Below are 27,048 nucleotides of genomic sequence, written 5' to 3'. Positions count from 1 at the left end.
TCTGCTGTTTGGATTGAAGGGGGAGAATGAAACATACTCACCTACAGGATATGCCAAGAAATGGGCCGAAAGAATGTCGGAAGCTTATCGGATTGCTAGTGAAAATAGCAAGAAGTCTAGTGCAAGAGGCAAAATAACATATGATAAAAAGGCAAAAGGAGTCATGCTTCAGCCAGGAGACAGAGTTCTGGTCAGAAACCTCAGTGAGCGGGGAGGACCTGGCAAGTTGAGATCATATTGGGAGAGGACTATTTATATAGTAAAAGAGCAGCTAGCAGATAGCCCAGTTTACGCAGTCCATCCTGAAGCTGGAGACCCAAAAAGAACCCGAACATTGCATCGCAATCTGCTGTTACTTGTAAATAACTTACCTGTTCAAGTCACTCCCCCCCTGGCAAAGCCTGCGGTTGGAAAGACAACACGCAACAGACGAAGGATGGAAAGATCTACAGATGCACAAAGACAAACAGACATGTGGGATAACTCTGACAGCGGTACTGAGAGTGATTGCTCGGGGTACTGGCTAAGAGCACCTGTTGAAAGGACTGTGAGAAGGGACCTGGACCATGAGCAACACCCTGCATTTCAGTCTTACCAGGCCAAAGAACCTATTAGAGTGACAACAAACACAAAAGATGGACATTCACCTGTGCAGATGATGGAAGACATACTGACTATGCCTGAGCATTCATCATCCGTCAGCATTGAACAATTTGAAGAGGAAACTGGGAGAGAATGCTCACATCTGCCATGTTCTCTGAGAGAGGAGATGGAAGAAATGCAAGTGGGTAGTGACAACCTATCTGAACCCAGAGGGTCTGGTGAGGAGTGTGAAACTCGTTCACAGTCTAACTTACAGGTTCAACCACCGGGATATACTTGTACGGACATTAGAAGGTCTACCCGTCACAGGAAGCCACGACAGTTTCTGACTTATGAATCACTGGGTAAACCCTCAGTGCAGTCACATGCAGCAGTTAATCTAGTTGGGGAACGCACAGCACCACAGTTACCTGCCACAACCATACCATCATACACTGTATTTCCATACCCACCATTGGCAATTGTGCCGCCTGTGTGTATTAGGGCTGGGTATCGTCACTGATTTCTAGAATTGATTCAATTCCGATTCACAAGGTCCCGAATCAATTCGATCCACAATTCGATTTAATTCGATTCGATTCGATTCACTTCGATTTGAATCTGGGAAATTTTGACAGTCAGATATATTATAATTCAGATCAGTACATTTACATATTTTTGTAGCTATAAAAAGGAAGCTGACACACGCAAGACTTTATCAAAGGTGTGAGCATCACAGCAGATGCCTTTGTGTCAAAGTAGCTGAAGATAAAACACAGAAAAACATGAAGGCGATTTTCCTGGCCTGGGATTTTATACAAATATTCTGCAGTACATCAAAAACAAAAGAAAACCATTAATGAACATATGAACATCACCTCTGAAGTTACTGCGGTTTTATTATAGACAGGGCTAAGCGTTTTGCATTTTGCATAATTTTAAAAAGTTTAAATTTGTTCAGTATTGAACGGCAGAAATTAGGTTTTCTTTTCGGAAGTATATAAAACGAAAAAGAAAAAAAACGTCGGCCAACAGCGCTGTAAACAACGGTAGACTTGTGCGTAACAAGCAAGCAAATAATGCAGAAAACAGTACAGAGAGAGCAAGAGAGAGAGAGAGAGAGAGAGCTGTGCATCATGGTCGAAGCAAAACAGTAAAAGTAAGAGTGAATTCATGACGATGTTTATGTGAAGTGTAGTTTGGATCTTCTTTTGCTGCTGGTTCGGTCAATATTGTTTGGAGAGACATCAAACTAACAGCTTTAGAATCAGTGCAAAAAGGGCGTGAACACAAAGCGCGGACCGCCGACAGATCAGAATCAGCGAGCTGTCGGCTTTCAGCCCCGACCGTGAGAAAGGCGACATCTAACTGATTCTCTTTGTGCAGAATCCGTGTTCCTGCTCTCATTTACTGTCTTAGCTGTTTGGTGGTTGTTGAAATTTTGTGAGATTTCACCAGAGATTCTGGCATTTCGGGCAAAATAAATTTATATTAAAAAATCGATTCAGGATTTTAATGAATCGATTTTACGTAATCCAAGCCAGAATCGATTTTAATCGATAAATCGATTATAAAAACCCAACCCTAGTGTGTATGTCACAGTCACCAATGTACTGCACCCCAATACCATACTCACCATACCAGTATCATGCATCACTGACCCCATCTGCATACACACTACCCCCACTGCTTGTTTCATAATTAGTTCTTGGACTGATAAGAGTTAATAAGAGAGTTTGAGAAGCAAAAGTTAAAAATGTCATGATTTTGTGAATGTTGGGAGCCATTTTATTTTTGTCAGGGAGTGTGTGATACCCACTAATGTGTGATCACATTTATGTGAATTAATTTAAGTAATTTCACTTTCAATGTAAGTGATATCTCCTTTTTGGGAATGCCCTAAATAACTACTGTAATTTTAACAGGAAACTTGGTAATTACCCTGGGATATTTGTAGCGGACGCTCCATTTTTATACCAGTAGGTGGCAGTATGAGACCATGGTTTGGCCTGTTGTTAGCAGCCTGAAGCCATGCTCCGCGCCGTTTTCTCATAATGGCGGAGTATTCATAAACGGCAAGCCACGTCTCTCTGTCTGATCATTTCTTTCCTGTTTACAGGTTCGTATCGTACCCAAAATAGAATATAATAGCAATCACATCCATTATATAGCATAGATTAACCATTACGGTTGGAAAGTGAAAGCGTACAACATTGTGTACTACAGTAAATTAGACTTTTGTAAGTATTTGTTTACGGTTTAGCAGCATGCTATGGTTAGCATGTTAGTTTGGGTCGCACACCTCCTATGCTCTGTGATGTTAGCGATCGGCTCCACCGTTATTCTGTATTGTTTTAGTATCTTGTTTTCTGCCATAAAGTGTTTCCGTGAATTCAGTGCACATGTCAAGATGGTGCTGATTACACCATTCTTTCAAACTATTTGAGATTTATAGATTTGTCCTGTTGAAATTCATTTTGAACCAATTCTTACAAGAAAATTGGTCATGTTTATGACATTGGAATGTGTTAATTCCCTTTAGTCTAGTTGGTAACAGTTGGTAACATATATGGAGAATGTGTGAGCTATGTTAAAAATAAGTAAATACACAGTTGTAATACTGTAAAAGTAATAAAAGGAGTGCATAATTGTGAATTTGAATAAATAATGGCGGAGTATTCAGGAAACGGCAAGCCACGTCTCTCTGTCTGATCATTTCTTTCCTGTTTACAGGACACATATATAGCTGTCTACAGGTGCTGCCACCCGGTACCTGTAACACGTGTCACAATACGAATTCTGCTGTGTGCGTGTCACAATACGAATTCTGCTGTGTGCGTGTCACAGTACGAATTCTGCTGTGTGCGTGTCACAGTACGAATTCTGCTGTGTGCGTGTCACAATAGGAAAACTGCTGTGTGCGTGTCACAGTACGAATTCTGCTGTGTGCGTGTCACAATAGGAAAACTGCTGTGTGCGTGTCACAGTACGAATTCTGCTGTGTGCGTGTCACAGTACGAAAACTGCTGTGTGCGTGTCACAGTACGAATTCTGCTGTGTGCGTGTCACAGTACGAAAACTGCTGTGTGCGTGTCACAGTACGAATTCTGCTGTGTGCGTGTCACAGTACGAATTCTGCTGTGTGCGTGTCACAGTACGAAAACTGCTGTGTGCGTGTCACAATACGAATTCTGTTGTGTGCGTGTCACAATAGGAAAACTGCTGTGTGCGTGTCACAATACGAATTCTGTTGTGTGCGTGTCACAATACGAATTCTGTTGTGTGCGTGTCACAATACGAATTCTGCTGTGTGCGTGTCACAATACGAATTCTGCTGTGTGCGTGTCACAATACGAATTCTGTTGTGTGCGTGTCACAATAGGAAAACTGCTGTGTGCGTGTCACAATACGAATTCTGCTGTGTGCGTGTCACAATACGAATTCTGTTGTGTGCGTGTCACAATAGGAAAACTGCTGTGTGCGTGTCACAATACGAATTCTGTTGTGTGCGTGTCACAATACGAATTCTGCTGTGTGCGTGTCACAATACGAATTCTGCTGTGTGCGTGTCACAGTACGAATTCTGCTGTGTGCGTGTCACAGTACGAATTCTGCTGTGTGCGTGTCACAGTACGAATTCTGCTGTGTGCGTGTCACAATACGAAAACTGCTGTGTGCGTGTCACAATACGAATTCTGTTGTGTGCGTGTCACAATAGGAAAACTGCTGTGTGCGTGTCACAATACGAATTCTGCTGTGTGCGTGTCACAATACGAATTCTGCTGTGTGCGTGTCACAATAGGAAAACTGCTGTGTGCGTGTCACAATACGAATTCTGCTGTGTGCGTGTCACAATAGGAAAACTGCTGTGTGCGTGTCACAGTACGAATTCTGCTGTGTGCGTGTCACAGTACGAATTCTGCTGTGTGCGTGTCACAATACGAAAACTGCTGTGTGCGTGTCACAATACGAATTCTGTTGTGTGCGTGTCACAATAGGAAAACTGCTGTGTGCGTGTCACAATACGAATTCTGCTGTGTGCGTGTCACAATACGAATTCTGCTGTGTGCGTGTCACAATAGGAAAACTGCTGTGTGCGTGTCACAATACGAAAACTGCTGTGTGCGTGTCACAATACGAAAACTGCTGTGTGCGTGTCACAATACGAAAACTGCTGTGTGCGTGTCACAATACGAAAACTGCTGTGTGCGTGTCACAGTACGAATTCTGCTGTGTGCGTGTCACAGTACGAATTCTGCTGTGTGCGTGTCACAGTACGAATTCTACTGTGTGCGTGTCACAGTACGAATTCTACTGTGTGCGTGTCACAATACGAAAACTGCTGTGTGCGTGTCACAATACGAAAACTGCTGTGTGCGTGTCACAGTACGAATTCTGCTGTGTGCGTGTCACAATACGAATTCTGCTGTGTGCGTGTCACAATACGAATTCTCCTGTGTGCGTGTCACAGTACGAATTCTGCTGTGTGCGTGTCACAATACAAATTCTGCTGTGTGCGTGTCACAATACGAAAACTGCTGTGTGCGTGTCACAGTACGAATTCTGCTGTGTGCGTGTCACAATACGAATTCTGCTGTGTGCCTGTCACAGTACGAATTCTGCTGTGTGCGTGTCACAATACAAATTCTGCTGTGTGCGTGTCACAGTACGAATTCTGCTGTGTGCGTGTCACAGTACGAATTCTGCTGTCTGCGTGTCACAGTACGAATTCTGCTGTGTGCGTGTCACAATACGAAAACTGCTGTGTGCGTGTCACAATACGAAAACTGCTGTGTGCGTGTCACAGTACGAATTCTGCTGTGTGCGTGTCACAGTACGAATTCTGCTGTGTGCGTGTCACAATACAAATTCTGCTGTGTGCGTGTCACAGTACGAATTCTGCTGTGTGCGTGTCACAGTACGAATTCTGCTGTCTGCGTGTCACAGTACGAATTCTGCTGTGTGCGTGTCACAATACGAAAACTGCTGTGTGCGTGTCACAATACGAAAACTGCTGTGTGCGTGTCACAGTACGAATTCTGCTGTGTGCGTGTCACAATACGAATTCTGCTGTGTGCGTGTCACAGTACGAATTCTGCTGTGTGCGTGTCACAGTACGAATTCTGCTGTGTGCGTGTCACAGTACGAATTCTGCTGTGTGCGTGTCACAGTACGAATTCTGCTGTGTGCGTGTCACAATACGAAAACTGCTGTGTGCGTGTCACAGTACGAATTCTGCTGTGTGCGTGTCACAGTACGAATTCTGCTGTCTGCGTGTCACAGTACGAATTCTGCTGTGTGCGTGTCACAATACGAAAACTGCTGTGTGCGTGTCACAATACGAAAACTGCTGTGTGCGTGTCACAGTACGAATTCTGCTGTGTGCGTGTCACAATACGAATTCTGCTGTGTGCGTGTCACAATACGAATTCTCCTGTGTGCGTGTCACAGTACGAATTCTGCTGTGTGCGTGTCACAATACGAATTCTCCTGTGTGCGTGTCACAATACGAGTTCTGCTGTGTGCGTGTCACAATACGAATTCTGCTGTGTGCGTGTCACAGTACGAATTCTGCTGTGTGCGTGTCACAATACGAAAACTGCTGTGTGCGTGTCACAGTACGAACACTGCTGTGTGCGTGTCACAATACGAATTCTGCTGTGTGCGTGTCACAATACGAATTCTGCTGTGTGCGTGTCACAATACGAGTTCTGCTGTGTGCGTGTCACAATACGAATTCTGCTGTGTGCGTGTCACAGTACGAATTCTGCTGTGTGCGTGTCACAATACGAAAACTGCTGTGTGCGTGTCACAGTACGAACACTGCTGTGTGCGTGTCACAATACGAAAACTGCTGTGTGCGTGTCACAGTACGAAAACTGCTGTGTGCGTGTCACAATACGAAAACTGCTGTGTGCGTGTCACAGTACGAACACTGCTGTGTGCGTGTCACAATACGAAAACTGCTGTGTGCGTGTCACAGTACGAACACTGCTGTGTGCGTGTCACAATACGAATTCTGCTGTGTGCGTGTCACAGTACGAATTCTGCTGTGTGCGTGTCACAATACGAAAACTGCTGTGTGCGTGTCACAATACGAAAACTGCTGTGTGCGTGTCACAATACGAAAACTGCTGTGTGCGTGTCACAGTACGAATTCTGCTGTGTGCGTGTCACAGTACGAAAACTGCTGTGTGCGTGTCACAATACGAAAACTGCTGTGTGCGTGTCACAGTACGAACACTGCTGTGTGCGTGTCACAATACGAAAACTGCTGTGTGCGTGTCACAGTACGAATTCTGCTGTGTGCGTGTCACAATACGAAAACTGCTGTGTGCGTGTCACAGTACGAAAACTGCTGTGTGCGTGTCACAATACGAAAACTGCTGTGTGCGTGTCACAGTACGAACACTGCTGTGTGCGTGTCACAATACGAAAACTGCTGTGTGCGTGTCACAGTACGAATTCTACTGTGTGCGTGTCACAGTACGAATTCTGCTGTGTGCGTGTCACAATACGAAAACTGCTGTGTGCGTGTCACAATACGAATTCTGTTGTGTGCGTGTCACAATACGAATTCTGCTGTGTGCGTGTCACAATACGAATTCTGCTGTGTGCGTGTCACAATACGAAAACTGCTGTGTGCGTGTCACAATACGAAAACTGCTGTGTGCGTGTCACAATACGAAATCTGCTGTGTGCGTGTCACAATACGAAAACTGCTGTGTGCGTGTCACAGTACGAATTCTGCTGTGTGCGTGTCACAGTACGAAATCTGCTGTGTGCGTGTCACAATACGAAAACTGCTGTGTGCGTGTCACAATACGAATTCTGCTGTGTGCGTGTCACAGTACGAAAACTGCTGTGTGCGTGTCACAATACGAAAACTGCTGTGTGCGTGTCACAATACGAATTCTGCTGTGTGCGTGTCACAGTACGAAATCTGCTGTGTGCGTGTCACAATACGAATTCTGCTGTGTGCGTGTCACAGTACGAAAACTGCTGTGTGCGTGTCACAATACGAAAACTGCTGTGTGCGTGTCACAATACGAATTCTGCTGTGTGCGTGTCACAATACGAAAACTGCTGTGTGCGTGTCACAATACGAAAACTGCTGTGTGCGTGTCACAATACGAATTCTGCTGTGTGCGTGTCACAGTACGAAAACTGCTGTGTGCGTGTCACAATACGAAAACTGCTGTGTGCGTGTCACAATACGAATTCTGCTGTGTGCGTGTCACAGTACGAATTCTGCTGTGTGCGTGTCACAGTACGAAATCTGCTGTGTGCGTGTCACAATAGGAAAACTGCTGTGTGCGTGTCACAGTACGAATTCTGCTGTGTGCGTGTCACAATAGGAAAACTGCTGTGTGCGTGTCACAATAGGAAAACTGCTGTGTGCGTGTCACAATACGAATTCTGTTGTGTGCGTGTCACAATAGGAAAACTGCTGTGTGCGTGTCACAATACGAATTCTGCTGTGTGCGTGTCACAATAGGAAAACTGCTGTGTGCGTGTCACAATACGAATTCTGTTGTGTGCGTGTCACAATAGGAAAACTGCTGTGTGCGTGTCACAATACGAATTCTGTTGTGTGCGTGTCACAATACGAAAACTGCTGTGTGCGTGTCACAATACGAATTCTGCTGTGTGCGTGTCACAGTACGAAATCTGCTGTGTGCGTGTCACAATACGAATTCTGTTGTGTGCGTGTCACAGTACGAGTTCTGCTGTGTGCGTGTCACAATACGAAAACTGCTGTGTGCGTGTCACAATACGAATTCTGCTGTGTGCGTGTCACAATACGAAAACTGCTGTGTGCGTGTCACAATACGAATTCTGTTGTGTGCGTGTCACAGTACGAGTTCTGCTGTGTGCGTGTCACAATACGAAAACTGCTGTGTGCGTGTCACAATACGAATTCTGCTGTGTGCGTGTCACAGTACGAAATCTGCTGTGTGCGTGTCACAATACGAAAACTGCTGTGTGCGTGTCACAATAGGAAAACTGCTGTGTGCGTGTCACAGTACGAATTCTGCTGTGTGCGTGTCACAATAGGAAAACTGCTGTGTGCGTGTCACAATAGGAAAACTGCTGTGTGCGTGTCACAATAGGAAAACTGCTGTGTGCGTGTCACAATACGAAAACTGCTGTGTGCGTGTCACAGTACGAATTCTGCTGTGTGCGTGTCACAGTACGAATTCTGCTGTGTGCGTGTCACAATACGAATACTGCTGTGTGCGTGTCACAGTACGAGTTCTGCTGTGTGCGTGTCACAGTACGAATTCTGCAGTGATGGGTCGTTCGCGAACGAAATGGCTCTTAGAGCCGGCTCTTTGAAGTGAACGACGCATTCCGGCTCCTTATTGGGAGCCGTGAGGGTTTGTTTTTTTTTTCTTTCTCTCACCCTCTCTCTCGCCCTTTTTTTCCGCTAAACTCCGCACGCGCGGCCTGTACTCTGCGCTGGGCAGAGGGGGGAGGGCCGTTACTTACACTCTCAGTAGCACAGGAACAGATCCAGAGAGAAAGAGAGCGAGGGACAACAACCTCACATTAGAAAGGTATAGTAATCATCCACTATTTTCAGTTGCGGATGATAAAGGATTCAGAAATCATGCAGGCCCATATGACAGAGAATGTGCATCTTGTTTTTGTTTTAATATTTTAATTTATATTTAATTGTGTTGTGGTTTGCAGTGTTTTGTGTTGTTTCACGTTAAATTTGTTTAAAAGGAAAAAGCTGAAAATTTAAATAGTTAAAAATTTAAAATGTAAATAGTTGTTTTTTGTATTATATGATTTATTTATTACATTTTATGTGGAGTGAATAAATAAAGTATATTGATGGTGGCCCTTAGAGACAAAGCACGTACAAACTCAGAAGCACGTACAAACTACAAAACACGTACAAACTCAGAATCACGTACAATAGACAACAGAAGTGCTCCAGGATGCTGGGCGCAGTGTTGAGCTTTTGTTTCCTAGTGGCTACACAAGCCAGGAAGTATCAACAACCGGATTTGGTGTGTGGTAGTAACAGGTAAATGAACTTTTTTTTTTAATTATTTGAATAAATATGAGTACTTGTCTATAAATACACAAACAATACACACATGCTTTCAATTGTGTAATTTAAGTGATCTGGGTAGCTCTGTTTTGGAAGTTCAGTAAACGCTAGAAATGTGTTTTGGAGTTTGTATATGCTTTAGAGTTTGTACGTGCTTTGTCTCTAGGGGCCATATATAAACATATATAAATAAAACCACTTTTTTTAACATTAGTAATTCCTTTTCTGTATTATTTTATATTATTGTTAAGTATTTCTGTGTGCGTGTGTGCGTGTCACAATACGAATTCTCCTTTGTGCATGTCACAATACGAAATCTGCTGTGTGCATGTCACAATACGAGTTCTGCTGTGTGCGTGTCACAATACGAATTCTGCTGTGTGCGTGTCACAGTACGAATTCTCCTTTGTGCGTGTCACAATACGAGTTCTGCTGTGTGCGTGTCACAATACGAGTTCTGCTGTGTGCGTGTCACAATACAAATTCTGCTGTGTGCGTGTGTGCGTGTCACAATACGAATTCTCCTTTGTGCATGTCACAATACGAAATCTGCTGTGTGCGTGTCACAGTACGAATTCTGCTGTGTGCGTGTCACAATACGAGTTCTGCTGTGTGCGTGTCACAATACGAGTTCTGCTGTGTGCGTGTCACAGTACGAGTTCTGCTGTGTGCGTGTCACAATACGAAAACTGCTGTGCGCGTGTCACAATACGAATTCTGCTTTGTGCGTGTCACAATACGAAAACTGCTGTGCGCGTGTCACAATACGAAAAATGCTGTGCGCGTGTCACAATACGAATTCTGCTGTGTGCGTGTCACAATACGAATTCTGCTGTGTGCGTGTCACAATACGAAAAATGCTGTGTGCGTGTCACAATACGAATTCTCCTGTGTGCGTGTCACAATACGAATTCTCCTGCGTGCGTGTCACAATACGAATTCTCCTGTGTGCGTGTCACTATACGAAACTGCTGTGCGCGTGTCACAATACAAATTCTGCTGTGTGCGTGTCACAATAGGAAAACTGCTGTGCGCGTGTCACAATACGAATTCTCCTGTGTGCGTGTCACAATACGAATTCTCCTGTGTGCGTGTCACAATAGGAAAACTGCTGTGTGCGTGTCACAATACGAATTCTGCTGTGTGCGTGTCACAATACGAATTCTGTTGTGTGCGTGTCACAATAGGAAAACTGCTGTGTGCGTGTCACAATACGAATTCTGTTGTGTGCGTGTCACAATACGAATTCTGCTGTGTGCGTGTCACAGTACGAATTCTGCTGTGTGCGTGTCACAGTACGAATTCTGCTGTGTGCGTGTCACAGTACGAATTCTGCTGTGTGCGTGTCACAATACGAAAACTGCTGTGTGCGTGTCACAATACGAATTCTGTTGTGTGCGTGTCACAATAGGAAAACTGCTGTGTGCGTGTCACAATACGAATTCTGCTGTGTGCGTGTCACAATACGAATTCTGCTGTGTGCGTGTCACAATAGGAAAACTGCTGTGTGCGTGTCACAATACGAATTCTGCTGTGTGCGTGTCACAATAGGAAAACTGCTGTGTGCGTGTCACAGTACGAATTCTGCTGTGTGCGTGTCACAGTACGAATTCTGCTGTGTGCGTGTCACAGTACGAATTCTGCTGTGTGCGTGTCACAATACGAAAACTGCTGTGTGCGTGTCACAATACGAATTCTGTTGTGTGCGTGTCACAATACGAAAACTGCTGTGTGCGTGTCACAATACGAAAACTGCTGTGTGCGTGTCACAATACGAAAACTGCTGTGTGCGTGTCACAATACGAAAACTGCTGTGTGCGTGTCACAGTACGAATTCTGCTGTGTGCGTGTCACAGTACGAATTCTGCTGTGTGCGTGTCACAGTACGAATTCTACTGTGTGCGTGTCACAGTACGAATTCTACTGTGTGCGTGTCACAATACGAAAACTGCTGTGTGCGTGTCACAATACGAAAACTGCTGTGTGCGTGTCACAGTACGAATTCTGCTGTGTGCGTGTCACAATACGAATTCTGCTGTGTGCGTGTCACAATACGAATTCTCCTGTGTGCGTGTCACAGTACGAATTCTGCTGTGTGCGTGTCACAATACGAATTCTGCTGTGTGCGTGTCACAGTACGAATTCTGCTGTGTGCGTGTCACAATACAAATTCTGCTGTGTGCGTGTCACAATACGAATTCTGCTGTGTGCGTGTCACAATACGAATTCTCCTGTGTGCGTGTCACAGTACGAATTCTGCTGTGTGCGTGTCACAATACAAATTCTGCTGTGTGCGTGTCACAGTACGAATTCTGCTGTGTGCGTGTCACAGTACGAATTCTGCTGTCTGCGTGTCACAGTACGAATTCTACTGTGTGTGTGTCACAATACGAATTCTACTGTGTGTGTGTCACAATACGAAAAACTGCTGTGTGCGTGTCACAGTACGAACACTGCTGTGTGCGTGTCACAATACGAATTCTGCTGTGTGCGTGTCACAATACGAAAACTGCTGTGTGCGTGTCACAATACGAATTCTGCTGTGTGCGTGTCACAATACGAGTTCTGCTGTGTGCGTGTCACAATACGAATTCTGCTGTGTGCGTGTCACAGTACGAATTCTGCTGTGTGCGTGTCACAATACGAAAACTGCTGTGTGCGTGTCACAGTACGAACACTGCTGTGTGCGTGTCACAATACGAAAACTGCTGTGTGCGTGTCACAGTACGAAAACTGCTGTGTGCGTGTCACAATACGAAAACTGCTGTGTGCGTGTCACAGTACGAACACTGCTGTGTGCGTGTCACAATACGAAAACTGCTGTGTGCGTGTCACAGTACGAACACTGCTGTGTGCGTGTCACAATACGAATTCTGCTGTGTGCGTGTCACAGTACGAATTCTGCTGTGTGCGTGTCACAATACGAAAACTGCTGTGTGCGTGTCACAGTACGAAAACTGCTGTGTGCGTGTCACAATACGAAAACTGCTGTGTGCGTGTCACAGTACGAACACTGCTGTGTGCGTGTCACAATACGAAAACTGCTGTGTGCGTGTCACAGTACGAATTCTGCTGTGTGCGTGTCACAATACGAATTCTACTGTGTGCGTGTCACAGTACGAATTCTGCTGTGTGCGTGTCACAATACGAAAACTGCTGTGTGCGTGTCACAATACGAATTCTGTTGTGTGCGTGTCACAATACGAATTCTGCTGTGTGCGTGTCACAATACGAATTCTGCTGTGTGCGTGTCACAATACGAAAACTGCTGTGTGCGTGTCACAATACGAAAACTGCTGTGTGCGTGTCACAATACGAAATCTGCTGTGTGCGTGTCACAATACGAAAACTGCTGTGTGCGTGTCACAGTACGAATTCTGCTGTGTGCGTGTCACAGTACGAAATCTGCTGTGTGCGTGTCACAATACGAAAACTGCTGTGTGCGTGTCACAATACGAATTCTGCTGTGTGCGTGTCACAGTACGAAAACTGCTGTGTGCGTGTCACAATACGAAAACTGCTGTGTGCGTGTCACAATACGAATTCTGCTGTGTGCGTGTCACAGTACGAAAACTGCTGTGTGCGTGTCACAATACGAAAACTGCTGTGTGCGTGTCACAATACGAATTCTGCTGTGTGCGTGTCACAATACGAAAACTGCTGTGTGCGTGTCACAATACGAAAACTGCTGTGTGCGTGTCACAATACGAATTCTGCTGTGTGCGTGTCACAGTACGAAAACTGCTGTGTGCGTGTCACAATACGAAAACTGCTGTGTGCGTGTCACAATACGAATTCTGCTGTGTGCGTGTCACAGTACGAAATCTGCTGTGTGCGTGTCACAATACGAAAACTGCTGTGTGCGTGTCACAATACGAATTCTGCTGTGTGCGTGTCACAGTACGAAATCTGCTGTGTGCGTGTCACAATAGGAAAACTGCTGTGTGCGTGTCACAGTACGAATTCTGCTGTGTGCGTGTCACAATAGGAAAACTGCTGTGTGCGTGTCACAATAGGAAAACTGCTGTGTGCGTGTCACAATACGAATTCTGTTGTGTGCGTGTCACAATAGGAAAACTGCTGTGTGCGTGTCACAATACGAATTCTGTTGTGTGCGTGTCACAGTACGAGTTCTGCTGTGTGCGTGTCACAATACGAAAACTGCTGTGTGCGTGTCACAATACGAATTCTGCTGTGTGCGTGTCACAGTACGAAATCTGCTGTGTGCGTGTCACAATACGAATTCTGTTGTGTGCGTGTCACAGTACGAGTTCTGCTGTGTGCGTGTCACAATACGAAAACTGCTGTGTGCGTGTCACAATACGAATTCTGCTGTGTGCGTGTCACAATACGAAAACTGCTGTGTGCGTGTCACAATACGAATTCTGTTGTGTGCGTGTCACAGTACGAATTCTGCTGTGTGCGTGTCACAGTACGAGTTCTGCTGTGTGCGTGTCACAATACGAAAACTGCTGTGTGCGTGTCACAATACGAATTCTGCTGTGTGCGTGTCACAGTACGAAATCTGCTGTGTGCGTGTCACAATACGAAAACTGCTGTGTGCGTGTCACAATAGGAAAACTGCTGTGTGCGTGTCACAGTACGAATTCTGCTGTGTGCGTGTCACAATAGGAAAACTGCTGTGTGCGTGTCACAATAGGAAAACTGCTGTGTGCGTGTCACAATAGGAAAACTGCTGTGTGCGTGTCACAATACGAAAACTGCTGTGTGCGTGTCACAGTACGAGTTCTGCTGTGTGCGTGTCACAGTACGAATTCTGCAGTGATGGGTCGTTCGCGAACGAAATGGCTCTTAGAGCCGGCTCTTTGAAGTGAACGACGCAATCCGGCTCCTTATTGGGAGCCGTGAGGGTTTGGTTTTTTTTTTTTTCTCTCACCCTCTCTCGCCCTTTTTTTCCGCTAAACTCCGCACGCGCGGCCTGTACTCTGCGCTGGGCAGAGGGGGGAGGGCCGTTAGTTACACTCTCAGTAGCACAGGAACAGATCCAGAGAGAAAGAGAGCGAGGGACAACAACCTCACATTAGAAAGGTATAGTAATCATCCACTATTTTCAGTTGCGGATGATAAAGGATTCAGAAATCATGCAGGCCCATATGACAGAGAATGTGCATCTTGTTTTTGTTTTAATATTTTAATTTATATTTAATTGTGTTGTGGTTTGCAGTGTTTTGTGTTGTTTCACGTTAAATTTGTTTAAAAGGAAAAAGCTGAAAATTTAAATAGTTAAAAATTTAAAATGTAAATAGTTGTTTTTTGTATTATATGATTTATTTATTACATTTTATGTGGAGTGAATAAATAAAGTATATTGATGGTGGCCCTTAGAGACAAAGCACGTACAAACTCAGAAGCACGTACAAACTACAAAACACGTACAAACTCAGAATCACGTACAATAGACAACAGAAGTGCTCCAGGATGCTGGGCGCAGTGTTGAGCTTTTGTTTCCTAGTGGCTACACAAGCCAGGAAGTATCAACAACCGGATTTGGTGTGTGGTAGTAACAGGTAAATGAACTTTTTTTTTTAATTATTTGAATAAATATGAGTACTTGTCTATAAATACACAAACAATACACACATGCTTTCAATTGTGTAATTTAAGTGATCTGGGTAGCTCTGTTTTGGAAGTTCAGTAAACGCTAGAAATGTGTTTTGGAGTTTGTATATGCTTTAGAGTTTGTACGTGCTTTGTCTCTAGGGGCCATATATAAACATATATAAATAAAACCACTTTTTTTAACATTAGTAATTCCTTTTCTGCATTATTTTATATTATTGTTAAGTATTTCTGTGTGCGTGTGTGCGTGTCACAATACGAATTCTCCTTTGTGCATGTCACAATACGAAATCTGCTGTGTGCATGTCACAATACGAGTTCTGCTGTGTGCGTGTCACAATACGAAATCTGCTGTGTGCGTGTCACAGTACGAATTCTGCTGTGTGCGTGTCACAATACGAGTTCTGCTGTGTGCGTGTCACAATACGAGTTCTGCTGTGTGCGTGTCACAGTACGAGTTCTGCTGTGTGCGTGTCACAATACGAAAACTGCTGTGTGCGTGTCACAATACGAATTCTGCTTTGTGCGTGTCACAATACGAAAACTGCTGTGCGCGTGTCACAATACGAATTCTGCTGTGTGCGTGTCACAATACGAATTCTCCTGTGTGCGTGTCACAATACGAATTCTGCTGTGTGCGTGTCACAGTACGAATTCTCCTTTGTGCGTGTCACAATACGAGTTCTGCTGTGTGCGTGTCACAATACGAGTTCTGCTGTGTGCGTGTCACAATACAAATTCTGCTGTGTGCGTGTGTGCGTGTCACAATACGAATTCTCCTTTGTGCATGTCACAATACGAAATCTGCTGTGTGCGTGTCACAGTACGAATTCTGCTGTGTGCGTGTCACAATACGAGTTCTGCTGTGTGCGTGTCACAATACGAGTTCTGCTGTGTGCGTGTCACAGTACGAGTTCTGCTGTGTGCGTGTCACAATACGAAAACTGCTGTGTGCGTGTCACAATACGAATTCTGCTTTGTGCGTGTCACAATACGAAAACTGCTGTGCGCGTGTCACAATACGAAAAATGCTGTGCGCGTGTCACAATACGAATTCTGCTGTGTGCGTGTCACAATACGAATTCTGCTGTGTGCGTGTCACAATACGAAAAATGCTGTGTGCGTGTCACAATACGAATTCTCCTGTGTGCGTGTCACAATACGAATTCTCCTGCGTGCGTGTCACAATACGAATTCTCCTGTGTGCGTGTCACTATACGAAACTGCTGTGCGCGTGTCACAATAGGAAAACTGCTGTGCGCGTGTCACAATACGAATTCTCCTGTGTGCGTGTCACAATACGAATTCTCCTGTGTGCGTGTCACAATAGGAAAACTGCTGTGTGCGTGTCACAATACGAATTCTGCTGTGTGCGTGTCACAATACGAATTCTGTTGTGTGCGTGTCACAATAGGAAAACTGCTGTGTGCGTGTCACAATACGAATTCTGCTGTGTGCGTGTCACAATACGAATTCTGCTGTGTGCGTGTCACAGTACGAATTCTGCTGTGTGCGTGTCACAGTACGAATTCTGCTGTGTGCGTGTCACAGTACGAATTCTGCTGTGTGCGTGTCACAATACGAAAACTGCTGTGTGCGTGTCACAATACGAATTCTGTTGTGTGCGTGTCACAATAGGAAAACTGCTGTGTGCGTGTCACAATACGAATTCTGCTGTGTGCGTGTCACAATACGAATTCTGCTGTGTGCGTGTCACAATAGGAAAACTGCTGTGTGCGTGTCACAATACGAATTCTGCTGTGTGCGTGTCACAATAGGAAAACTGCTGTGTGCGTGTCACAGTACGAATTCTGCTGTGTGCGTGTCACAGTACGAATTCTGCTGTGTGCGTGTCACAGTACGAATTCTGCTGTGTGCGTGTCACAATACGAAAACTGCTGTGTGCGTGTCACAATACGAATTCTGTTGTGTGCGTGTCACAATACGAAAACTGCTGTGTGCGTGTCACAATACGAAAACTGCTGTGTGCGTGTCACAATACGAAAACTGCTGTGTGCGTGTCACAGTACGAATTCTGCTGTGTGCGTGTCACAGTACGAATTCTGCTGTGTGCGTGTCACAGTACGAATTCTACTGTGTGCGTGTCACAGTACGAATTCTACTGTGTGCGTGTCACAATACGAAAACTGCTGTGTGCGTGTCACAATACGAAAACTGCTGTGTGCGTGTCACAGTACGAATTCTGCTGTGTGCGTGTCACAATACGAATTCTGCTGTGTGCGTGTCACAATACGAATTCTCCTGCGTGCGTGTCACAATACGAATTCTCCTGTGTGCGTGTCACTATACGAAACTGCTGTGCGCGTGTCACAATACAAATTCTGCTGTGTGCGTGTCACAATAGGAAAACTGCTGTGCGCGTGTCACAATACGAATTCTCCTGTGTGCGTGTCACAATACGAATTCTCCTGTGTGCGTGTCACAATAGGAAAACTGCTGTGTGCGTGTCACAATACGAATTCTGCTGTGTGCGTGTCACAATACGAATTCTGTTGTGTGCGTGTCACAATAGGAAAACTGCTGTGTGCGTGTCACAATACGAATTCTGCTGTGTGCGTGTCACAATACGAATTCTGCTGTGTGCGTGTCACAGTACGAATTCTGCTGTGTGCGTGTCACAGTACGAATTCTGCTGTGTGCGTGTCACAGTACGAATTCTGCTGTGTGCGTGTCACAATACGAAAACTGCTGTGTGCGTGTCACAATACGAATTCTGTTGTGTGCGTGTCACAATAGGAAAACTGCTGTGTGCGTGTCACAATACGAATTCTGCTGTGTGCGTGTCACAATACGAATTCTGCTGTGTGCGTGTCACAATAGGAAAACTGCTGTGTGCGTGTCACAATACGAATTCTGCTGTGTGCGTGTCACAATAGGAAAACTGCTGTGTGCGTGTCACAGTACGAATTCTGCTGTGTGCGTGTCACAGTACGAATTCTGCTGTGTGCGTGTCACAGTACGAATTCTGCTGTGTGCGTGTCACAATACGAAAACTGCTGTGTGCGTGTCACAATACGAATTCTGTTGTGTGCGTGTCACAATACGAAAACTGCTGTGTGCGTGTCACAATACGAAAACTGCTGTGTGCGTGTCACAATACGAAAACTGCTGTGTGCGTGTCACAGTACGAATTCTGCTGTGTGCGTGTCACAGTACGAATTCTGCTGTGTGCGTGTCACAGTACGAATTCTACTGTGTGCGTGTCACAGTACGAATTCTACTGTGTGCGTGTCACAATACGAAAACTGCTGTGTGCGTGTCACAATACGAAAACTGCTGTGTGCGTGTCACAGTACGAATTCTGCTGTGTGCGTGTCACAATACGAATTCTGCTGTGTGCGTGTCACAATACGAATTCTCCTGTGTGCGTGTCACAGTACGAATTCTGCTGTGTGCGTGTCACAATACAAATTCTGCTGTGTGCGTGTCACAGTACGAATTCTGCTGTGTGCGTGTCACAATACAAATTCTGCTGTGTGCGTGTCACAATACGAATTCTGCTGTGTGCGTGTCACAATACGAATTCTCCTGTGTGCGTGTCACAGTACGAATTCTGCTGTGTGCGTGTCACAATACAAATTCTGCTGTGTGCGTGTCACAGTACGAATTCTGCTGTGTGCGTGTCACAGTACGAATTCTGCTGTCTGCGTGTCACAGTACGAATTCTACTGTGTGTGTGTCACAATACGAATTCTACTGTGTGTGTGTCACAATACGAAAACTGCTGTGTGCGTGTCACAGTACGAACACTGCTGTGTGCGTGTCACAATACGAATTCTGCTGTGTGCGTGTCACAATACGAAAACTGCTGTGTGCGTGTCACAATACGAATTCTGCTGTGTGCGTGTCACAATACGAGTTCTGCTGTGTGCGTGTCACAATACGAATTCTGCTGTGTGCGTGTCACAGTACGAATTCTGCTGTGTGCGTGTCACAATACGAAAACTGCTGTGTGCGTGTCACAGTACGAACACTGCTGTGTGCGTGTCACAATACGAAAACTGCTGTGTGCGTGTCACAGTACGAAAACTGCTGTGTGCGTGTCACAATACGAAAACTGCTGTGTGCGTGTCACAGTACGAACACTGCTGTGTGCGTGTCACAATACGAAAACTGCTGTGTGCGTGTCACAGTACGAACACTGCTGTGTGCGTGTCACAATACGAATTCTGCTGTGTGCGTGTCACAGTACGAATTCTGCTGTGTGCGTGTCACAATACGAAAACTGCTGTGTGCGTGTCACAGTACGAAAACTGCTGTGTGCGTGTCACAATACGAAAACTGCTGTGTGCGTGTCACAGTACGAACACTGCTGTGTGCGTGTCACAATACGAAAACTGCTGTGTGCGTGTCACAGTACGAATTCTGCTGTGTGCGTGTCACAATACGAATTCTGCTGTGTGCGTGTCACAATACGAAAACTGCTGTGTGCGTGTCACAATACGAAAACTGCTGTGTGCGTGTCACAGTACGAATTCTGCTGTGTGCGTGTCACAATACGAATTCTGTTGTGTGCGTGTCACAATACGAATTCTGCTGTGTGCGTGTCACAATACGAATTCTGCTGTGTGCGTGTCACAATACGAAAACTGCTGTGTGCGTGTCACAATACGAAAACTGCTGTGTGCGTGTCACAATACGAAATCTGCTGTGTGCGTGTCACAATACGAAAACTGCTGTGTGCGTGTCACAGTACGAATTCTGCTGTGTGCGTGTCACAGTACGAAATCTGCTGTGTGCGTGTCACAATACGAAAACTGCTGTGTGCGTGTCACAATACGAATTCTGCTGTGTGCGTGTCACAGTACGAAAACTGCTGTGTGCGTGTCACAATACGAAAACTGCTGTGTGCGTGTCACAATACGAATTCTGCTGTGTGCGTGTCACAGTACGAAATCTGCTGTGTGCGTGTCACAATACGAATTCTGCTGTGTGCGTGTCACAGTACGAAAACTGCTGTGTGCGTGTCACAATACGAATTCTGCTGTGTGCGTGTCACAGTACGAAATCTGCTGTGTGCGTGTCACAATACGAAAACTGCTGTGTGCGTGTCACAATACGAATTCTGCTGTGTGCGTGTCACAATACGAAAACTGCTGTGTGCGTGTCACAATACGAAAACTGCTGTGTGCGTGTCACAATACGAATTCTGCTGTGTGCGTGTCACAGTACGAAAACTGCTGTGTGCGTGTCACAATACGAAAACTGCTGTGTGCGTGTCACAATACGAATTCTGCTGTGTGCGTGTCACAGTACGAAATCTGCTGTGTGCGTGTCACAATACGAAAACTGCTGTGTGCGTGTCACAATACGAATTCTGCTGTGTGCGTGTCACAGTACGAAATCTGCTGTGTGCGTGTCACAATAGGAAAACTGCTGTGTGCGTGTCACAGTACGAATTCTGCTGTGTGCGTGTCACAATAGGAAAACTGCTGTGTGCGTGTCACAATAGGAAAACTGCTGTGTGCGTGTCACAATACGAATTCTGTTGTGTGCGTGTCACAATAGGAAAACTGCTGTGTGCGTGTCACAATACGAATTCTGTTGTGTGCGTGTCACAGTACGAGTTCTGCTGTGTGCGTGTCACAATACGAAAACTGCTGTGTGCGTGTCACAATACGAATTCTGCTGTGTGCGTGTCACAGTACGAAATCTGCTGTGTGCGTGTCACAATACGAATTCTGTTGTGTGCGTGTCACAGTACGAGTTCTGCTGTGTGCGTGTCACAATACGAAAACTGCTGTGTGCGTGTCACAATACGAATTCTGCTGTGTGCGTGTCACAATACGAAAACTGCTGTGTGCGTGTCACAATACGAATTCTGTTGTGTGCGTGTCACAGTACGAATTCTGCTGTGTGCGTGTCACAGTACGAGTTCTGCTGTGTGCGTGTCACAATACGAAAACTGCTGTGTGCGTGTCACAATACGAATTCTGCTGTGTGCGTGTCACAGTACGAAATCTGCTGTGTGCGTGTCACAATACGAAAACTGCTGTGTGCGTGTCACAATAGGAAAACTGCTGTGTGCGTGTCACAGTACGAATTCTGCTGTGTGCGTGTCACAATAGGAAAACTGCTGTGTGCGTGTCACAATAGGAAAACTGCTGTGTGCGTGTCACAATAGGAAAACTGCTGTGTGCGTGTCACAATACGAAAACTGCTGTGTGCGTGTCACAGTACGAGTTCTGCTGTGTGCGTGTCACAGTACGAATTCTGCAGTGATGGGTCGTTCGCGAACGAAATGGCTCTTAGAGCCGGCTCTTTGAAGTGAACGACGCAATCCGGCTCCTTATTGGGAGCCGTGAGGGTTTGGTTTTTTTTTTTTTTCTCTCACCCTCTCTCGCCCTTTTTTTCCGCTAAACTCCGCACGCGCGGCCTGTACTCTGCGCTGGGCAGAGGGGGGAGGGCCGTTAGTTACACTCTCAGTAGCACAGGAACAGATCCAGAGAGAAAGAGAGCGAGGGACAACAACCTCACATTAGAAAGGTATAGTAATCATCCACTATTTTCAGTTGCGGATGATAAAGGATTCAGAAATCATGCAGGCCCATATGACAGAGAATGTGCATCTTGTTTTTGTTTTAATATTTTAATTTATATTTAATTGTGTTGTGGTTTGCAGTGTTTTGTGTTGTTTCACGTTAAATTTGTTTAAAAGGAAAAAGCTGAAAATTTAAATAGTTAAAAATTTAAAATGTAAATAGTTGTTTTTTGTATTATATGATTTATTTATTACATTTTATGTGGAGTGAATAAATAAAGTATATTGATGGTGGCCCTTAGAGACAAAGCACGTACAAACTCAGAAGCACGTACAAACTACAAAACACGTACAAACTCAGAATCACGTACAAAAGACAACAGAAGTGCTCCAGGATGCTGGGCGCAGTGTTGAGCTTTTGTTTCCTAGTGGCTACACAAGCCAGGAAGTATCAACAACCGGATTTGGTGTGTGGTAGTAACAGGTAAATGAACTTTTTTTTTTAATTATTTGAATAAATATGAGTACTTGTCTATAAATACACAAACAATACACACATGCTTTCAATTGTGTAATTTAAGTGATCTGGGTAGCTCTGTTTTGGAAGTTCAGTAAACGCTAGAAATGTGTTTTGGAGTTTGTATATGCTTTAGAGTTTGTACGTGCTTTGTCTCTAGGGGCCATATATAAACATATATAAATAAAACCACTTTTTTTAACATTAGTAATTCCTTTTCTGTATTATTTTATATTATTGTTAAGTATTTCTGTGTGCGTGTGTGCGTGTCACAATACGAATTCTCCTTTGTGCATGTCACAATACGAAATCTGCTGTGTGCATGTCACAATACGAGTTCTGCTGTGTGCGTGTCACAATACGAAATCTGCTGTGTGCGTGTCACAGTACGAATTCTGCTGTGTGCGTGTCACAATACGAGTTCTGCTGTGTGCGTGTCACAATACGAGTTCTGCTGTGTGCGTGTCACAGTACGAGTTCTGCTGTGTGCGTGTCACAATACGAAAACTGCTGTGTGCGTGTCACAATACGAATTCTGCTTTGTGCGTGTCACAATACGAAAACTGCTGTGCGCGTGTCACAATACGAATTCTGCTGTGTGCGTGTCACAATACGAATTCTCCTGTGTGCGTGTCACAATACGAATTCTGCTGTGTGCGTGTCACAATACGAATTCTCCTGTGCGCGTGTCACAATACGAATTCTCCTGTGTGCGTGTCACAATACGAATTCTCCTGCGTGCGTGTCACAATACGAATTCTCCTGTGTGCGTGTCACTATACGAAACTGCTGTGCGCGTGTCACAATACAAATTCTGCTGTGTGCGTGTCACAATAGGAAAACTGCTGTGCGCGTGTCACAATACGAATTCTCCTGTGTGCGTGTCACAATACGAATTCTCCTGTGTGCGTGTCACAATACGAAAACTGCTGTGTGCGTGTCACAGTACGAATTCTGCTGTGTGCGTGTCACAATACGAGTTCTGCTGTGTGCGTGTCACAATACGAGTTCTGCTGTGTGCATGTCACAATACGAGTTCTGCTGTGTGCGTGTAACAGTACGAAAACTGCTGTGTGCGTGTCACAATACGAATTCTGCTGTGTGCGTGTCACAATACGAGTTCTGCTGTGTGCGTGTCACAATACGAGTTCTGCTGTGTGCGTGTCACAATACGAGTTCTGCTGTGTGCGTGTAACAGTACGAAAACTGCTGTGTGCGTGTCACAATACGAATTCTGCTGTGTGCGTGTCACAATACGAAAACTGCTGTGTGCGTGTCACAATACAAATTCTGCTGTGTGCGTGTCACAATACGAGTTCTGCTGTGTGCGTGTCACAATACGAGTTCTGCTGTGTGCGTGTCACAGTACGAGTTCTGCTGTGTGCGTGTAACAGTACGAAAACTGCTGTGTGCGTGTCACAATACGAATTCTGCTGTGTGCGTGTCACAGTACGAATTCTGCTGTGTGCGTGTCACAATACGAAAACTGCTGTGTGCGTGTCACAATACGAATTCTGCTGTGTGCGTGTCACAATACGAATTCTGCTGTGTGCGTGTCACAATACGAGTTCTGCTGTGTGCGTGTCACAGTACGAGTTCTGCTGTGTGCGTGTCACAATACGAGTTCTGCTGTGTGCGTGTCACAGTACGAATTCTGCTGTGTGCGTGTCACAATACGAAAACTGCTGTGTGCGTGTCACAATACGAATTCTGCTGTGTGCGTGTCACAATACGAATTCTGCTGTGTGCGTGTCACAATACGAAAACTGCTGTGTGCGTGTCACAATACGAATTCTGCTGTGTGCGTGTCACAGTACGAGTTCTGCTGTGTGCGTGTCACAATACGAGTTCTGCTGTGTGCGTGTCACAGTACGAATTCTGCTGTGTGCGTGTCACAATACGAAAACTGCTGTGTGCGTGTCACAATACGAATTCTGCTGTGTGCGTGTCACAATACGAATTCTGCTGTGTGCGTGTCACAATACGAGTTCTGCTGTGTGCGTGTCACAATACGAGTTCTGCTGTGTGCGTGTCACAGTACGAATTCTGCTGTGTGCGTGTCACAATACGAAAACTGCTGTGTGCGTGTCACAGTACGAATTCTGCTGTGTGCGTGTCACAATACGAAAACTGCTGTGTGCGTGTCACAATACGAATTCTGCTGTGTGCGTGTCACAATACGAGTTCTGCTGTGTGCGTGTCACAATACGAGTTCTGCTGTGTGCGTGTCACAGTACGAATTCTGCTGTGTGCGTGTCACAATACGAATTCTGCTGTGTGCGTGTCACAATACGAATTCTGCTGTGTGCGTGTCACAGTACGAATTCTGCAGTGATGGGTCGTTCGCGAACGAAATGGCTCTTAGAGCCGGCTCTTTGAAGTGAACGACGCATTCCGGCTCCTTATTGGGAGCCGTGAGGGTTTGTTTTGTTTTTTTTCTCTCACCCTCTCTCGCCCTTTTTTTCCGCTAAACTCCGCACGCGCGGCCTGTACTCTGCGCTGGGCAGAGGGGGGAGGGCCGTTAGTTACACTCTCAGTAGCACAGGAACAGATCCAGAGAGAAAGAGAGCGAGGGACAACAACCTCACATTAGAAAGGTATAGTAATCATCCACTATTTTCAGTTGCGGATGATAAAGGATTCAGAAATCATGCAGGCCCATATGACAGAGAATGTGCATCTTCTTTTTGTTTTAATATTTTAATTTATATTTAATTGTGTTGTGGTTTGCAGTGTTTTGTGTTGTTTCACGTTAAATTTGTTTAAAAGGAAAAAGCTGAAAATTTAAATAGTTAAAAATTTAAAATGTAAAAAGGTTTTTTTTGTATTATATGATTTATTTATTACATTTTATGTGGAGTGAATAAATAAAGTATATTGATGGTGGCCCTTAGAGACAAAGCACGTACAAACTCCAAAACACGTACAAACTCAGAAGCACGTACAAACTCAGAATCACGTACAAAAGACAACAGAAGTGCACCAGGATGCTGGGCGCAATGTTGAGCTTTTGTTTCCTAGTGGCTACACAAGCCAGGAAGTATCAACAACCGGATTTGGTGTGTGGTAGTAACAGGTAAATGAACTTTTTTTTAAAATTATTTGAATAAATATGAGTACTTGTCTATAAATACACAAACAATACACACATGCTTTCAATTGTGTAATTTAAGTGATCTGGGTAGCTCTGTTTTGGAAGTTCAGTAAACGCTAGAAATGTGTTTTGGAGTTTGTATATGCTTTAGAGTTTGTACGTCCTTTGTCTCTAGGGGCCATATATAAACATATATAAATAAAACCACTTTTTTTAACATTAGTAATTCCTTTTCTGCATTATTTTATATTATTGTTAAGTATTGCTGTGTGCGTGTGTGCGTGTCACAATACGAATTCTCCTTTGTGCGTGTCACAATACGAATTCTCCTGTGTGCGTGTCACAATACGAAAATTGCTGTGTGCGTGTCACAATACGAATTCTCCTGTGTGCGTGTCACAGTACGAAAACTGCTGTGTGCGTGTCACAATACGAATTCTTCTGTGTGCGTGTCACAATACGAATTCTGCTGTGTGCGTGTCACAATACGAAAACTGCTGTGTGCGTGTCACAATACGAAAACTGCTGTGTGCGTGTCACAATACGAATTCTGCTGTGTGCGTGTCACAATATGAATTCTCCTGTGTGCGTGTCACAGTACGAATTCTCCTGTGTGCGTGTCACAGTACGAATTCTGCTGTGTGCGTGTCACAATACAAATTCTGCTGTGTGCGTGTCACAGTACGAATTCTACTGTGTGCGTGTCACAGTACAAATTCTGCTGTGTGCGTGTCACAATACGAATTCTGCTGTGTGCGTGTCACAGTACGAATTCTGCTGTGTGCGTGTCACAGTACGTGTTAGGAGTTGGTGGGGTTTCTCTGGTGTGGTGTCACGGGGTCTGCTTCTGTTTTCAGCTCAGGTAGGCGGGGTGGTGTGTCACGGGATGCTGACACACCGGCGGTGCATCAGACGTCATTTGATGGAGCGTTACTTAGGAGCAGCGCGACTGACGTCTGGTGTCGGAGTATTGCCACCTCCTCGAGTGGTAACGTGTTTAATTCTCCGCGGTGTGCATTACGGCCAACCTATGTCTGGGATTTTGTTTGCTTACCTGTTGTCTTGTATCTTCAGCCGGATCCATCACCCGCTTACCTGTCAGCTGTTTGTGAAGCCGCATTTCCGGGATCACTACGGAGATCATTTACAGCGTTTCTCCCACATCCCGAGAATCCCCGCCCGAGCCCGTACAGCCAGTGTGACAAGTGAGCTCTCCAACTCTCCCCATGTTTGTTGCTGTTTCTTACCGGTGGTTTGGCATCTCCCCCTAAAGTTTCGTTTTTCTTTTTCTTATAGATCCACCCTGCGTGCGCGGGTAACCCCTTTCCCTCCGAATACGTGTCAGCGTCCTCCCCTGGTTTCCCTCTGTTTGTCCCTTTGTATAATTTCATATAATTTTGACACCACAAATAAAGAGCACTCCTTGCATTTTCTGCGCTTCTGTGTGTTCTGCCATAGAGTCCGTTCACTCAGCATAACAGTACGAAAACTGCTGTGTGCGTGTCACACTACGAATTCTGCTGTGTGCGTGTCACAGTACGAATTCTGCTGTGTGCGTGTCACAATACGAATTCTGCTGTGTGCGTGTGTGATACCCACTAATGTGTGATCACATTTATGTGAATTAATTTAAGTAATTTCACTTTCAATGTAAGTGATATCTCCTTTTTGGGAATGCCCTAAATAACTACTGTAATTTTAACAGG

At 45.1% G+C, this 27,048-nt stretch overlaps 1 protein-coding gene across 1 annotated transcript; it reads left to right on the top strand.

Annotated features, from left to right (window-relative positions):
• Positions 1-436: 436 nt before the first annotated feature.
• On the top strand, positions 437-26,819 carry LOC146505107 (uncharacterized). Its single transcript, XM_085183618.1, has 4 exons — positions 437-784; positions 23,643-26,330; positions 26,417-26,547; positions 26,639-26,819. Exons 1-2 carry the CDS (start codon positions 437-439, stop codon positions 24,630-24,632), a joined length of 1,338 nt encoding a protein of 445 aa, XP_085039744.1. The 3' UTR covers positions 24,633-26,330; positions 26,417-26,547; positions 26,639-26,819.
• The last annotated feature ends 229 nt before the right edge of the window (positions 26,820-27,048 follow it).

The sequence above is a fragment of the Neolamprologus multifasciatus genome, chromosome 13 (genome assembly GCF_963576455.1).
Source record: "Neolamprologus multifasciatus chromosome 13, fNeoMul1.2, whole genome shotgun sequence".
NCBI lineage: Eukaryota > Metazoa > Chordata > Actinopteri > Cichliformes > Cichlidae > Neolamprologus > Neolamprologus multifasciatus.
This window is presented reverse-complemented; position numbering and strand designations above follow the sequence as displayed.